General features: G+C 45.5%; 1 protein-coding gene across 4 annotated transcripts in view; it reads right to left on the reverse strand.

Moving 5' to 3' along the window:
- Window positions 1-1,419: 1,419 nt before the first annotated feature.
- The window catches only part of HMG20A (high mobility group 20A), an 81,028-nt gene continuing 65,507 nt past the window's right edge, over window positions 1,420-16,940 (reverse strand). For all 4 annotated transcript variants that reach the window (XM_078150763.1, XM_020975155.2, XM_078150762.1 and 1 more), the window contains 4 exons: window positions 9,582-9,657; window positions 8,366-8,581; window positions 7,699-7,841; window positions 1,420-3,694 (listed from right to left, as the gene is read on the reverse strand). In XM_078150763.1, coding sequence (XP_078006889.1) covers window positions 7,705-7,841; window positions 8,366-8,581; window positions 9,582-9,657 — 429 coding nt within the window. In that variant the 3' untranslated portion in view covers window positions 1,420-3,694; window positions 7,699-7,704. The remainder of the gene's footprint in view (window positions 3,695-7,698; window positions 7,842-8,365; window positions 8,582-9,581; window positions 9,658-16,940) is intronic.

Below are 16,940 nucleotides of genomic sequence, written 5' to 3' on the forward strand. Positions count from 1 at the left end.
AGCAAATGTACTCAAGGAAAACAGACACAAATTCCCAATAAACCAAACATAAAAGGGAAGATAAATGAGAGGGAAAGTATGTTAAGAATCATTATTTGACTTTCCTGGTTCTCAACTGTCTCATCCTGCTTTCTTTAAGGCATGGCACAGTTTATTTTAATGGCTAGTTTAAAGAGTTTATCAGGGCAGACTCATTAAAAACACAAACAAACCCACCACTCAGATTAAAATCCCCTCCCTTTTGGACAGGAAATCCGGCTTCAGGAACAGGAAGCCCCAAAGCCTATCCCAATCTTCCCCTTCCCAGGAGAAGCATTATCACAGCCTTCTAATTCAACAGCTGTGGAACAGTTAAGGAAGCAACTGTCGGAAATGTTCCTGCTTATTTGTGTTGATTTTAAACCAAACATTGCGGGCCACCACCAACTCAGAGGGAAGCTGGCCTTGTGCCTTTAGGGATGAGCTCGGTGTGGTTGTTGGAGAGCAATGTCACACAAAGACGACCTGTCAGCTATCTGTGCAGGTGTGTGGGGGCTTTCTGAGCTTGCCAGCAGACAACAAGCACACCGGGTTGGCACTGGGCTGGTGACCAATCTTAAGACACATCAGTGTCACCTCCACCGGGACCACAGGATTTAGAGCTGGCACCTTAGGGGCCAAGTCTTCTCATGTTTCAGATGGGGAAAACTGAGGCCCAGCGAGACCAAATGACCAGCAGAGTCCAGAGTTAAACCCAGGTTTTCCAGTACCAAACCATATTCTTTTCTCACTATCCTATACTGTCTTCTATTGTGGGGCTGGGTCAGCAGAGAGTAAGAAGCCACATACTGGACACTGGAAAAAAGGGAGCTTACCACTCCTAACCTTAGACCTGAATGCTATTTTTACTGCATATACTCTGCACAAGCCTCTGAGAGCAGCACAGCACATGTAGGATTCCCCCCCCCCCACCATGAGAGCCTAGGATTAGAGTCTAGGTCTCTATTCCCAGTGCTTTTCAGAACACACATGTGAAAGCTGCCCATGAATTGCTCATAGAAAGCTCATTCAGCCTGATGCTTAGGAAGCAGGTGTCTTAAACACTCTCATCCATCAGAAGAAATCTGATCATGGGGACTGAAATCTAGTTACCAACTTTACAAACATTAGACTTCACTTTCTCCATCTCAACTTTGGAGTATTACTACTACATTAAAATGAATTCTGGCTCATTGTGTTACTACTATGTATTAAAAGAAACAGAACTTACCAACATATTAAGACATACTTTGAATCAGCAACTGGTAAAATGAATACGTTAAGGCTTCTGGAGGCACAACAGGGCTGGTGATTAATGTAAAGTCGACAAAGTCTCAGACAAAAGGCAGCAATGATAGGATTTCACTCATTAAAATGCAGTTAAGATGAAATCAAAATGGATTCAATGTTGAAAAGTTTTAATGAAACAAATGTCAAGCAAGCACATCAACTTCTAATGAACAAAACAAAGAAAATCTAGAAGCATAATTACAGAGACACTTGTACGGAAAAACTTGGCATATCAAGCACTCCAGACACAGGGACAACACACGGATTTTTCTCTTCCCTTCAGCAAACACCTTTTGTTTGACTCCCTGTCCCCAAAGCTGCCTCTTGTGGGAGTTTTTTTTTTAAACAATAGGGAAAACTCTGTAACATGGAGAAGGTGACAATTCATATCTTGACAAGAAAAAACAACAACAACAAAAATAAAAGTTTTCCTAATAAAGAACAGTCACATCCATGTCACCAGGAGACAGGAAGCAGGGCTCAATCTCTGCTAACATCTCATATAGCTGTTCAGTGTTGGGGGAAGAGGGGGTTGAGGAGGAGAAGGGACATTAAGATTTGTTCTCAAGTACCTGATGGGTCACCTGGGAGAGCCTGCTGGGTATGTAACTGCATGTGTGTGTTCACAGGTTCTGCAGAGCTTCTGGTGGTGGCAATTCCTCTCTTCATCACTGATTCTGTAAACATGCCACCCCTCACTGGGGCAATGCTGCTCTGGGTCACAAAAGCACGGCTAAGGAAGTTTCACAACAATCAAAGCTGGGGCACTAGAGAGGGGTACTTCCCGGGCGGCCAGAGGTGTGCCGAGACTGAGTACCTGAAGGAAGGCTCTAGGCTCTAACGAAGCCTGAGAATAAACACAAGGCATGCATGGAACCAAGGCCACCCTATAGTGTGACAAGGGGCATGGGGAGGAGGGGCCAAATGATGGGAGGGAAGAAGCAGTTACTTGTCATTGGCTAATGTTTACATGACTAGGCTAGGCCATGATGCACTTCCACTTTCTATCACTGAATGGCTGGATGGTGTGAATGGGGAATGCTAAGTATGCTCCCACCTAATTCTTTAACTGGGTAACCACAGTCAAAGTACTCACCACTTAGTGGCCAGCTTATGGGTCACTCCGTGAAAATCTAGGTTGGTCCCTGGACAACAGATACGGTCTTTTACAGGTTATGAACACAAAGTCTAAGCTGCTCAGTGGTGGTCTTTTTCAAGCCACAATGAATAGGGCTCAATGCCATGCAAATAAAAAAAGGGTAAGAGTGTGTGTGTGTGAGAGTGTTTGGGGGGATGGGGGACAGGGGCATCTCTTTTTTCTCAAGAGATTAAAAACCAACAGGCAAATGATGCACTGGAAAAACTAGCTAGTGGAATGCCAAGATTTGAGAGCCCCATACTGGCAGCTCTTGCAAAGCAGCCCGGTTCCTTCCACTTGAAGGCCACGTGGAAGAGTAGCCACAATCAGCTGGCCACTTGTGCTTCCATGAGTGACTGAGGTAAGCAAGTGGAAACCCTTATCTGGCTGGCCCTGCAGCTAAAACACAAATCACTGTGGGGAGAGAAAGGAGGCTGCCCCTTCTGTATCAATTTGTTTTTCTACAGGCTACAGATGGAAGGTGAAGGCAAGGGAAATTCAGCCTAAGAGTCTGTGTTGAAGGAGGAGAGATTCTCTTTGTAAACAAGGGGTCTCTCATCTGAGTCCCTGAATCAGCATATATGGAATAGCAACATCCTTACTTTCCATGCAAGATCAAACACTGACAACTTTCAATATGCCAAATGGGAAAGACTAGTGCTTTCCTGTTACCATTAACCTTCTCTTTGGTGGCAGTGTTCCCCAAAAAAGAAGGGGTGACAGAAGCCCTACTGGCCATGGAACACTGCATACACTTGGGAGAGATGGCTGGGAAACCAACTCCAGTCAGAACCCAGAAGGGCACTGATGACCAGAACACATGATCTCCATGTCGCAGCAGGCTAACATGGAGGGAAATTGTGTCTGCCAAGGAGGAGCTCTCCCATGGGGCCTGGCTGGCTGGCAGAGGGTGGAGGTGTCAGCGATGGAACTTAAAAACAGAAAGTGACTGGAATAGCCCTGGGGACGGGGGCATGGACACCCATTCTGTGTGGCTCCAGGAGGAAATCTTGCCTTTTCTCTGCAATAGAAACTGAAATGAGAGGAAGCTGAGGCCCTGAGAGCCAGCAAGGACAAGCAGTGGAAGGGGCGTCCAAACGTGCCTTGGGGTGCTCTGATGGCTTTCCAGGGGTGGGGGAGGCTGGAATGCATGCATGGGTCCCTTCCGCCCCTGGCAGTCTGTTTCCCTCATGGCTTCTCATTCCTCACAAGCAGAATCACTTGCAGAACATCATGGAGCCACAGCACCTGTGGACAAGGCCAAGGAAAACACAGAAAAGGGTGAGCGTCTCTTGGGAAGCAGGGCTTTATGCCTAAAATGCTGGTTTCTTGTTTTTCTGGGAAAGTAAATAGGAAAGGGCAAGGCTGAACAAGACTCCAGGGCTTGGCTAAGCCAGAGGTAACTTGTGTCAAGGTGTTTGTGGCGGTATTTCTATGTGTGGTGTGACCTTGCCTTTGCACGAGGGCAGTGGGGATACTGAATAGGGCAGCCTGAGGTCACCTACGATGAGAGAAAAGCTGCCCACAGGGACTGGGTCCAGGGTTCTAAAATTAGGATGGCGTCTCAGTCCAAGGAATGTGTGGTCTACACCAACTCCAGTTTCCTCTAGCTATAAATGGACCTTATGTCTGAATACAGAGACATTTCTTGGGTGCACATGATCTAAAATAAGTACTGTGTAAAACTTCATATGAACATGCACTACAACAAAATAAAATCACAGATAATGCTGACAATCTGTGCAGAATGGGCAACAAATATTACCCATTCCAATCATCTGAAATCAGGAAGGCCATTGATCCATTCTGGCCAAGTTCCTAAAACCATGCATTGATTGCTAGGGTCAGCCTCTGAGTGCTGCCATTCTAAGCCCGCTTCCCCCTGGGTCCTAGGGAGGAAGGAAGACCCGGGTTTGATGCTGGTCCAGCCCCGGGCAAAGTGATTCAGCTTCTACCCGCACACTACTTGTATTTCCTAACCTCACAAGGCTAAGATACAGAAAATGGTTTGTGCATTACAGCTGACATTTCTACAATGTTTTAAGGTTTTCAAAGTGCTTTACATCTCATTTTGAGTCTGACTACCACACAGTGAGGTAGGCACTATTATCATCACCATCTCTGTTTTACAGACAAGAAGACTAAGGTACAGAGAGGGGAAGGGACTTGCTCGTCACACAGGCAGTCAATGTCTGAAGAAGAATTCCAACTCAGGTCTTCCTGATCCCCCGGTCCGTGCTCTTTCTCCCATGCTGTTCTATCACCTCCAACAGTTAGAGAAATGTGAGCTGCTCTGATGATAGCCAGGATAATGTCTGCACTGTGCGTTTATGAAAACACACCAAAGGGAGCTGCCATCAGGAATGGTGGGCTCTCCCAGAAGGTCCTGTTGTTAACAACCTTTTCCCTAAGGCCCTCGAGGCCACTTGGTTGTTCAATGTCCATAGAGACTGCCCCATGCAGTCATCTGTGTGCTTCCTGTGGGCTAGGCCCTGTCCTATAGTAATCTTCCACCTCTCCTGGGGCCCACTGTCTCTAGTGCTGTCCTAGTACTATGTAAAAATGAAAAGAAACTCCCCCCAACAACTGTCCACATAAATCCCCATATGACTTCTCCTCTCCAGACCTCCTACTCTGCTGGGGATCTGGACTCTCCTCCCAATTTGTGTGGTAAAAAGGTACAGGTTTAAATCTCAGGGGGACTGGGGTTCATCTCCTGCCTCTGCCAAAGACTGTGACTTTATTATGTGCATGCTATTTTTCCTCTCTGGGCCTTGGTTTCCACCTTTGTAAAACAAGGGGGTGGAACTACACAGGGTCTAAGGCATCTTTGCAGCTCTGGTGTTCTGATTCTATGATTTGCCTGGTCTTACACACCATTAACTTCCCTTCACTCACAAAGCTCCTAACAGTGGATGAAACCTCTGCCAAGCTAGTGTCAGAGTAATTAATTGCACCATGAATGCTGGGGACATCAGGCCTAGCTGTCTGTACATATTTGTATAATGAGGCCAAGCTAGAATTAATCACAGTCTTTGTAATTGTCTCATCTGACAGATCTGGGGGTGGGGCATGGGGGAGGGCAGAGAGATAGCTATTCTTAGTCACATTTGGGTGGCCAGAGGCTAAGAATCTGTAGTGGTCTAACAGTTCATATTTTCATCTCATTTTTCATCTCAACATATTTGTAGGCTGGAGCTGTGGGTAAAACCTTGCAAAATTAAGCTTCTCTGGGTTTCCTATGGCATACTCTAGGGTAGCTGCCATGCTGGCAACACCATCCAGACAAAAAGTCGTTAGTCCCTGCCCCCCTCCTCTGCCCCACAGTAACTGGCCTACAAGGACTTGAGGAGAGTCGGTGTTATCAATTATTGTCTTTTTTCAGAATCTCCCACCTCTCTCTTTTTAAGCTTACAAGTATGCTAATTGAAAACACTGTGTGAAAATGAGAAGGATGATGAGTTCCTGAAAATCCCAGGGTTGGATTTACAAGCTGTTCCCTTCATCAGCAGTGGCGATAATGCCACTTCTTGATTCTACAGGGAGCCCAGGCCATCTCTTTGAAGTACAGGCCGTTCCATCTGGCTACTCAGTGGAAGGACAATAACCCTTTTCCCCATCAAAGCCCAGCTGAGGATAAAGTATAACGAATTGCCCTGTGTGGTTACCAATACAGGGCACGGCCAGAAAGGATGGACATGCCTGCTTTTGTCTTTGCCAACAGTCACTGTTCTGTCAGACACATGACCAGGGCTTCTTATTTTCTTGAGTACATGCCACTCAGGGCCCAACCCTGCTGGGCTGCACAGACATGAGAATGGAGTGTACCCACATGGCTGGCAAACTGGTAATAAAGGCTCAAACCTCAATTTCAAAGCAGCGAACTGGAAGCCTCAGTTTAACTCCTGATCTGGTCTACACAGCGTGGATGTGTACGGTACGTGGCCATCAATGTGCCCCAAAGCCCAGTCAGTGTGTGGCTGGACCTGAAATTCTCCCATTGTTTGTGCGTGGGGGTATCTGGAATCTACTACTATGGGAGTAAGCCAAAAGCTTGGCTGGGGTGCTGGGAGGCTGCTGAAAGGGCCTCGCGACTCCAGGGCTTCCACACGTGCTACACAGGGAAGCAGAAGCCCTAGGTCCGAAACTGTGTGACCGGGGGCCAAGGACTTCCCTTTTCTGGGACTGCTTGTAAAATGTGGGGATTCAAAGAATCTCTTACAAGTCACAGAGGCCATTTCATTTTACAGAGCAGGAAGAACACCTGTGTCTGGTTGGAGGGGGGCACGCTGGGATCTGACCCCAGGTGATTCGCAGACTTCCTGCTACTCTATGACCCTGTGCTGTGATGGATGAATGAAGAACAGTTCAGAGGCTGACCTACCAAAGGTGACAGGAGGAGGGGGTGGAGGGGCGGGATCCAAACCCGGGGCCATGGGTACCTGGGGGTCACTGCGCCCCACAAGCTGTCATCCTGCTCTTATGAGTCAGTAAGTTAAGACCTTACCAGCCTTGCCATAATCAATGCTGTTGCTGTTCAGTCTTTTCAGTCCTGACTGACTCTCCATGACGCCATTGGGGGTTTTCTTGGCAGAGATACTGGAGTGGTTTGCCATTTCCTTCTCCACCTCATTTTACAGATGAGGAAACTAAGGCAAACAGGGTGACGTGATTTGTCCAGGGTCACACAGCCAGTAAATGTTTGAGGCTGGATTTGAACTCAGGTCTTCCTGACTCTAGGCTCAGCTCTCTATCCACTGCCCTACTTTAATAATAACTAACATTTTCTAGACTTTGCCAAGTACTTTCAAATACAATCACACTTGGTCCTCGGAACAGGCCTGTGAGGAAAGCCCTCCAAGAGCTATCCCTATTTTACAAAGAAGGTTCAGTGACTTGCCCAGGGTCACACAGATACCAAATGTCTGAAGCAGGCTTCAGACTTGCCTTCCTGACCCCAAGGCCAGAGCTCTATCTCCTAAGCAGAGCCGAGGCTCCATTCTAAGAACAAGGCTCACATACCAACAACACAAAAAAGGTTCAGATGGATGGAGGCCTTCTTCTCGTAACAAACCTTTCCCCCAACACTGGTTACTACAGACTGATGAAAAAAGGCAAACAAGCTCCCCCCCCCCCTTCCTCTAATCAGCTGCTTCCTCTGTTTGGAGATAACTGCTTAGGGGTCTTCAACTTATCTTACAAATATGTTTCCATTGGGGAATGTGAGGCTGACACTGCAGAAGAACACTTACCAGTCACTAGCGATCAAGCCTGTTCACAACCTCTCGAACTGTGGCTATGAAGTTTTCATTGTCCTGGGGATTAGCTAGAATAATACTGTGAAGCCTGTTCATGTAGGAGTCAATTGTATCCACTGTGGGGGTCTCTCCACTTCCTGAAGTTGGGAGAAGACAAGAAAATGATGGGGAAAATGTGACTCACAAATCAACCATAAGTTTCAGGTAAAGACAACAACAGTAAGGATCCCTGGCATGGCCTGCATCAAACAGAGACAACCAGCCCTTGGACCCAGTCAGCAGCACCACCAGCCTTTCACTGTGCTCGCTTCCACAGGGAAGAAAACAGGAAACACCAATTGTTTGAGGAACAAACAAACAACCATCCCTCAACCAAAATAATGTAGAGAAATGACCCACGGAGATTTACATACTCCAATCTGGAATGCTTTGTGGGTCCCAAGGTTCAGAAGTGGGGCAGAATTACCGAAGTCATAATGGATGCACAACAGCCAAAATTACAATGAGGCCTGAGTTTCAGATTCCTTTTTTGGTAATTTTTTCCAATCCTCCCTTCTTTCATTTGCTTACTTACTTCTTGGCACACCTCTACAAAGAACCCCACGACACCACCGTGACTCCCAGTGTCCCAGAAGCAGCCAAGTTGGCAAGGAGTTCTCACCAGGTAGCGGCACCCCCGCGAAGCTGCTGGTCAGGGCCTGCCGCAGGGTCTCCAGGTGCTGCTGCAGGACGGTGTTTCGGCTCCGCTCCTGAAGCACGTCCACCTCCAGCTTCTCCACAGCCGTGCGCATGCTCTCTACGTGCTTCTGGAGGGCTGCGTTCCTCTCTTCAAACTCCATGTTGGATTTACGCAGCTGTCGCAGCTCCGCTTCTCGGGCTGAAGACACCCAGTGCACAATGCCGGGAGAAGAGGAGGACAGGATGTGTTATCTTTGAGAAATCGGGTAGGACTTTCATAAGCTTTTGCAAAACCGATCTGAGTTAAGATGTGTTTAACTTGACTCCATTTCATTATCCCTTTTAGTTTTTTTTTTACTCTGCTTACAATTTTATTTACATAGGAATTGTTATTAGCGGTCTTTAATGTATTCCTTACATTTACATTTTTATATGCAAGCTTATACTTGAAAGGTAAAAAAACTACAATAATAAAACAAAATTGGAAGAAATAACTTGATTCCAACTAAAGAAATGAATACATAAAAAAAATTTAACTTAGCAGTACTCTCAATATGGCAACCGCCAGGGTTCAATGCTTTCACCCTCTACTAATACTTTCCAGGGCCACTGAACACAACGAAGCAGGTGTTTGGGCAGGAGGGAATGACAACAGCCATTCATTTCAGGAACTGGAGTGTCTTCTTATTGTGATGTGACCCTACCCCCCCAACCTTATATTATAGAAAGTTTCCTCCTCTGCCAACCAAGCCCCACTGCTCCACTACCAGGAGTAACTTTTGAGAGGCCTCCCAAGTCACGAGGCCTGGAATAAAACTACCCTGATGGTTTTTAAGTTCAAGTCTAAATAATGACTCCGGCCACAAAATAAAAGTCTGCGCCATCCTAGTTATCTGAATTCCTGAAAAATGGAATCAGTGTGCAGGAGTGCAAAATTACTGCCACATTTCCCCTCAAAAACTTATGGTGCTTATTTTCTTATTGCCTTTGACTCAGACTCAATCCCTGCTTTCCTGTGCCACCCTGAATGGCAAAGGTTGGGGGACAGAGAAGAAGCCACGTGGTTTCCTAGGGTGAGGAATGAGACCTAGCCCTGCTTTCTAGGCCCCCATTGGGGCATATGAAGTCCCTTGCTTTACTCAGGCCAGCTGTCCAGTCACAGACTGAGGAATCAAACACCGGGAAGCTGAAGCAATTACCTTTACTGTGGTTGAGGAATTCTTCTGTGAATATAGGTATGTCAAAGACAGACCTTTCTTTCACATCTACTTCTTTCTGTGGATCAGAGATGGAGCAAGAATTCAATTCAAGTTAATTCTTAGCAATAGCTAAGTAAAATAAAAAGGCATGCCAATAAAATGGTCTTAGGTACACAACCTCTTCCCTAATGAAACCAGGGCAGGAACGGGGATCATCTCTGAGTCTATCAAATTTTGATCTCAACAACAAAAGGGTATTAAGATTTTTTTATACCTCAACTGGACTTACATGATGGCGGGGATAGTTTAAGTATTCAGTCCTCTCAGGTGCTCAACCATAACATTATAAGCCTTAAATTAAAACAAATCTGAATATGTTTTCCCTAATAAAGAAAAGAGGTGAGAATTTAGAAGCCCTTCTAAGCTTTTTGCTCTGCAACATCAATAATGAAATAGTTCTGAAAGAGGTGAAACTGGGAAGGGATAGAGAAGAAGGGAATCTAATAACATGACTTTCCAGTTGTTTCTGATGGTCGTGTAAAAACATTCTCTCAGTGAATGTCTACTTGAATTCTACAAAGTAGAAAGGCACATTAAGTAGGATCCATCTATTGTGCTAACAAACTGTGGCACTTCATAGAGAACCAGTGATTTCTAAGGATGCCACCTCCTAATCGTGTCGTCCCCCCCCACTTTAAGCACTTCTAGCTTTCCTTCCAACCTCCTTGGAAAAAATAAATACATTTCATTTTATTTAATTCAATTCTTTATGGGCCTACTGTGTGCAGGGCACTGCACTCATAAGAGGGTAGAGATGGGAGAGAAGACACATAGTCGATGTTTTCAAGGAGCTTGAAATCCAGTAGGGGAATTAAAACCCCAACACAGAGAGCCATAATTTAAGATGTTTCCTGATGGTGGACATTAGAGAGGTTCCTCCCAAGAGGGCAGTTAGTGAGGGGAGATGTGAGGATCAGGAAGAGGCTTCATGGATGAGGCATTCTAAGTCAGACTTCAGAGAATGGGCACAAATTTATCAGGAGGGGGGGAGAGCAGGGGAGAACATTACAGGCAACAAGAATGGCTGGATTAAAGAAAGGCCTGAAGGTAAGAAAGCACAGGCCACAGTCAAGAAGCAGACGGTGAGCCAGTTTGGGCTGACTGCTGAGTATGTGGAGAACAGAATGAATGGACAGAAATAGGTAAGTCAGAAGAGAAGGATCAGGAGAAAAAGTATAAGCTAGGCTCGATGCAAGGATAGTGTGGGGGGCTGCAGCTTGAAAGGGAGGTTTGGGAGCCATGTGTAAAGCAGAAGAGGTTAAAGCTGGGGGACCGACTGAGACTGCTGAGAACCTGAAGAGGTGAAGAGTAAAGAGACATTTTAAAACAGTCTTGAAAGCAAGAAAGCCAAGGATGAGGAAATAACATTGAAGACAACACTGGATTCATCAAGGGCTCCTGCAACGTTTTTACAGCACTTCTTACAGAGCAAGTTGAAAGTAAATAGTTTAGGGTGGCTCCCAATGGAGATTTAGGAAACGGATTTTAAGTGGGAATCATTAAGAATATGCGTTCATGAAAGGAAAACCATGGAAAAAACGATCTCCTTTGGAAACCTTGTTTTTTGAGGCCTACTCCCAAGAACAGTCAGCAGGCTGCTCAGAGAAGAGACTGGTGCTGAAAGAGCCTGACTGAAGCCTCCTTAGCATCAGCCAAGCAGCCAGGACCACGTGGTCACCCCTGTAAAAACGTTTAAAGCGCTCTTGCTACCTCTACAGGATTGTGTACTTGAGCACCTCCACTTTCCGTGGAGCACCACGTGTGATCTGATGCCTCGAGGGAGGGCATCATAGCTTGAGGGCCCCCCCCCACCGTTAGGCAGGCCGGGCCTGCTTCTCAGAGGCTGATCAGGGTGCCAACTGACACAACTAGCCGCACGAGATGGAATAATCCATCCTGTTTCCCTAGGCCAACTGTCAATGAGCATTTATTTATTTAACTCTGATCCTGAGACCAAACCCCCTTTTTTTGGCGGGATGGGGGTGGGAAGAGAAAGCCACTGTTCTTAAAATCGGCTAAAAATAAAGCAAAGTCTTACCACTAAGAGGCCATCTTAACACACAAAGCATGCTGAAACTCAAGCGAGTTACCTAAAAACCTTCAACTGAAGCTTTAGTGAAGGTGGAGGGAGTGATCCTGAGGTGCCCTGAGGTCACGTGCCAGTGGCTTCCCCCCCCTCACCTTCCTTTGCTGCCCAAACTCTGTGAGTCACTGCAGAAAAACTCTCAAACTACACAGCTCTTAAAACATGAATCAGAGGGGTCTATAAAGGAGGCCACATGTCAGACAAGAAAAAGAACTTCATCACTGTAGTTTCGTCTCAGTCATATCCATTTCTCCCAGTTTTATGAATGCACCTCCTACATTAATGTCCCACCTCAATCCTCAGAGACTTAGGCTTTAGTCAGGACCTCTCTTTATTCCTTTAAATAGCTTTAGGTAAGTCTTTTGTGAAGGCACCAAGGAGCCTCAGTGGCAACTATCCAATTCTTAGAGGGAAGGTAGGCCTGCTTCCCTTTAAGGTAGCGAGGTACTTGGCTCTCCTGACGGACAGAGCCTGGTTTGGGCTGACAACTATTCAAGGGCAGGGACAGTATGATGCAGATACAATTCACACTGTCCCTTGGTCCAGATTCTTGAAGTACAAAATAAGAAACATTAAAGCAATTAAATGAAACTGTTCAGTCTCTAAAAGGCAACAGAGAAATTCTACTTAACGGAAGAGCGGTAATGAAAGCCATCAGCACTCTTCCATTACTGAGTACATTACCCGGCATGGAGAGGATCCTCTTGGGGGCTCGGATGTACTTAAGCTGCTCCAAGGATTGCTCCAGGGATTAAAATCATACGGATCTGATTACCTCTTCATTGAAAAGGCCTAATCTGTTCAGGCTGAGTGTCATTTTGTCATTTCTCATAAATTAAAGGAGAAACAAAATTATTGTTTCTATCTTGGTCTTCACATGAGATGACACTTTCAGGGAGTAACCCTATAGCACTCCAGGGTCTTCTAGGCTGGCATTTAATCTGAGAACAGCCAGAACATCCCTGGCTTTCAGCTTTCACCCTGGATCACATGGGAGGAGGGCAGAACAAAGGTCTTTGGGAGCTGCATGGCTTGCTGTGCCTGAGGCTCAGGGACAGACTTCCACGAGGCAAGCTTTAAAGACAGCTTTGAGCATGGCACACAGGCCGGAGATGTAGCCCACCACTGGCAGCATGACCCTGGGGTAAGGGTTTCTTTGGCTCTGCTACATGGCTCTTCAAGAACCCAAGCTTGCTGGTCTAGCTTCCTCTTCTGAACTGCCCTGCCCCCCCCCCCCAATGGACTTGTGATTGGGTAAACGCACTAGAGTCCCTCTCAGGGATCTAGATACACTTTAGCTCACCAGACTGTTTGAATCATATCAACTATTAAAGAGAGGCATCGTGCCCAAATGAGAGAAGTGCTAGTCCTGCTGCACTCTGCCGTGGTGGTTATGGATTCAGTCTGAGGAGCTCCATTTTAGGAAGGCCAATGACAAGCTGACAAGTATGCAGAAGAATACCAGAATGGTACAGGGATTGAAAAACTTGCCATATGGAGATTCATTAAGAGGAGGGGGGATGTTGGGAGATATGATAGCTGCCTTCCAGAATTTGAAGGATTATCAGACAGAAAGAAGATCAGACTTCTGCTTGGCTCAGGGGGGCATAACTAGCAGCAACCATAAGTCACACAGAAGGGTAAGATACTGGCTCAATGTAAGAAAAAACTTCCTAAGAATTAAATGGGCTGTCTTGGAAGGTCACAAACAGACTTCAAGAGAAGGCTGGATGATTATTTATTGGAAATTTGATGGAGGGGATTCCTGTTCATGTCAGACCATATCTCTATCCTTCCAACTCTAAGACTAAACAGTGCAACAGGATCATAAAGAGACCAGGTTTCTCCTCCCAGCTCTGCTGTTAATAGTTGTGAGACTCGGGGAAGTCACTTCCGGTCTCTAGGCTAATCACTCCAAGAGTGTCCATGACTCAATCAAACTCTCATCATTCCAACTGTCTTAGCTTTGTTGAAACCCAGAGCTCCAAACACGGCCTGGTGCTAGGAGTGACCATTAAAACAGACCGTATGGTGATGGAGGCTCACCAAGAATCACTATTGCTCGTTCCTGCTCAGCCTCTCTGGTGAGGCTGTGATTAGTAGGAAACCTATACCGAGTTAAGTATTCTTATACTGAAATTCCCAGAAAAGCAAAGAACAAGTAGGGAAGTTTAATAGAGGAAAAAAACTGGTGGTTAAATACATGAAAACACCAAAAAGGGAGAGAGGAATGAGCAATCACAAACTTATTCTCTGTTAACACTAAAGGTTGCCAACATTATTAAATTTAGGTTTAAAACATGGAGGACACAAAAAGTCTCCAAGTAAAAATAAAATTCATAGCAGTTTATCATGTACAAATTAAGAGTGTCAGAGTGCCATATATAATTGTATTTATGTGGAATTCATAGAATGAATAAAGTAGTAATAGCTACAGACTTTAAAATCCTCATAATACATATAGGGGATTTTTTTTAAAGAACAGACATGTGAATTTGAATAATTTTTCCATTATCTTTTAAAGGTCAATGATACAGAACTGGGTTTGAGAAATACAACTTCATGATAAGCAAGCCACTGTTCTTAAGGAATAGTTTCCTTGACTTAAGAAAAAAGAAATACCTGAAACAGTAATTACATCAGCAAATTCATACACACGCTATTATTTCAAGTCAAACTTGTACACAAACACTTTTTATCATATTAAAAACCTGTGCTCTGCTTCTGCAGAGATTCTGAATAGCTGAAAAAAGTACGAGATTGGGAGTCAGAGAATGTCAGAGTTGGAAGGGACCTCACAAGTCATGCAGGCCCACGTGCCCATATTCCAAAGGACTAGATGCAAATGTGCAAAAGACTCAGGACTGTCTCCAGATTCAAGTAGAAAGGACAGAGATGGAACCTACGATTTTTTTGGTATAGGGAACTCACTGGTGGACAAAGTCCCTCTACCGACGCAGGTGGCACCTTCTCTAAAACTTGAGATGTCTCAGTGAGTTGTCCAGAACATTGAGAGATGAAGAGACTTGCTCAGGTCTTCTTGATTTCGAGTCACATCAATAATATTTATTAAGTATGTACTACGTGGCAGGCCCTGTGCTAAGCACCAGGCACATGAAGAAAGGCAAAAGACAGTCCCTGCTCTCAAGTACCTCGTCTAACGGGGAAGACAGCATACAAATATGCACAAACAGCAAACAAGCTAAACCAGAGGCAGGCTCAGAGGAGAGGCACTAACATGAAGAAAGATAGGGGAAGGCTTCTTTCAGAAAGCAAGTGGGGACCTCCCAGGAGGCAGTGATGAGGAGGGAGGGCACTGCAGGTATGGGTGATGGCCTATGAAAAGGCATCGAATTGAGAGAGAGCTTTTCATGCAAGGACCAGCCAGGAGGTCAGTGTCACTGGACTGTAGAGTACATGGAGGCCACAAACCATAAGAAGGCCAGGAAGTTAGGAAGAGGCCAGGAAACAAAAGGCTTTCTTAAGGGCAGAGAGGATTTTTCATCTTGATTCTGGAGGGGACAGGGAGCCACAGGAGCATCCTGAACAGACCTATGCTTTAGGAAGAGGACTCTGACAGCTGAGTGCAGTGGACAGAGATGAGGGCAAGGAAGCCACACAGGTGTGAGTGATGAAGGCAGGGTTGGAGAAGAGGGGGCACAGAGGACAGATGGGAGAGAGGCAGACTTGTCTGGCCAGCTCTTTATCCTCTAAGCCATACTGTCCTGGTGGGGTTAAAAAAGCACAATGTTTATTTAACTTTTTGCCCCAATTTTTCCACCTTAAAAATGGTGTCCCTCACTGGCCATCCCTTACTTGCTGGCCTGTGGCCAGCCTTTAATCCTATTACTTGTCCTCATCTTTGTTCCTGCTGGCCCCCACACTCTCTCTTTACTGTACCTGTTAAATCCTTCCCAGCCTCAGGCCCTACTCTCAAAAAGCTTTCCCCTCTGCACGTTACATGAGATAATGTATCCCTACTCACACCTCTTACAGGAAGGAAGGAAATAGCTCTTAGGGCTTTGTGCTACTCCTGTCCACCTGCAATTTAACTTACGTTAGAATCATCTGAGGTGCTGCCTCTTCTCTAGTAGATAATAAATTCCTTTGGGGTAGGAATAGTATTGTCTCATTTGTTTGCACCATCCCACAGGCTTACTTAGCACAGTGCCTTCCACGTGTGAAAGCTTAAGGACCTGTGAGTTCACCAATATGAGGAAATCTCCATCACTAATGCAGATCAAAGTTTAGCAGCAATTTGGTAGATAAATCCTGGGAAGCTGACTGAGCTGAATAGAGAGGTTTAAGTAAGGTGCCTGGGGTCACACAGCTACTAAGGGTCAGAGGCAAGATTTGAACTCAGGTCCTTCTCACTCTATCAATTATTACCATGCTGATACCACATCTTGCACAAAGGAGACATTTAATAAATGTTTACTGAATGGAATTAAGTAGTCAGCTATTACAAATTCAACTGAGAAGATGAATTTCTCTTGGGTTGTCTGTCCCAGAAAGGCTTACTGACATGGTGAAATGTTTGCAGATGCCAGCACGTATGCAAATGGTGTGCCAATATAATGGCTCAGCACAGTAATTACTCATTTCAGAAGCTCTAGAACCCGATCTCAGAAGGGGGGCAAAGAGAGCGACATGCTGACTGCAGGATGTAGGATGGCAGACAAAAAGAGGGTGCTGATGCACACAGGCCAGAGTTGTTTCCCCCTCTCGGGGGCCTCAGACTCTATCACAGGTTCCCCATGTCTCCAATAAAGCCGTGAACGAGGGCCACAACATGACTGCCAGGGATCCCCCAATGTTGTTACTTTAAAAATGGATCCTCAGACTCAAGAATGTTGGGAACCATCAGCATAGAGGAGTTCTAAGTTCCTTCCAGCTGTTCCTACCCATTGTTCTGTGATTTCTCAGGATTTCCTCTAATTCCTTTCAAGGCTAATTCCTTTCAGTATCATGGATTTCCCCCCCCCCCATTCAATCTTTTATGTTTCTTACTCATACACTCTAACTTTTTTTTTTTCTAGAGACCAGGTATTTTCTTCTGCCTTACCATTTAAAAGCATTAGATTTTATAAGCATTAGATTCAGGGTGCAAATGATGGAAAAATAAAGGTAAGGAGCTTTTAGCAGGGATAGGGCAAGCCAGCAGCTTCCAAACGTGTCCCACTCCCTCTACTGTCTCTGAATGAGCGCCTGAT

This window comes from Phascolarctos cinereus, unplaced genomic scaffold (assembly GCF_003287225.1).
Source record: "Phascolarctos cinereus isolate Bilbo 61053 unplaced genomic scaffold, phaCin_HiC Scaffold_3;HRSCAF=262, whole genome shotgun sequence".
NCBI classification, from domain to species: domain Eukaryota; kingdom Metazoa; phylum Chordata; class Mammalia; order Diprotodontia; family Phascolarctidae; genus Phascolarctos; species Phascolarctos cinereus.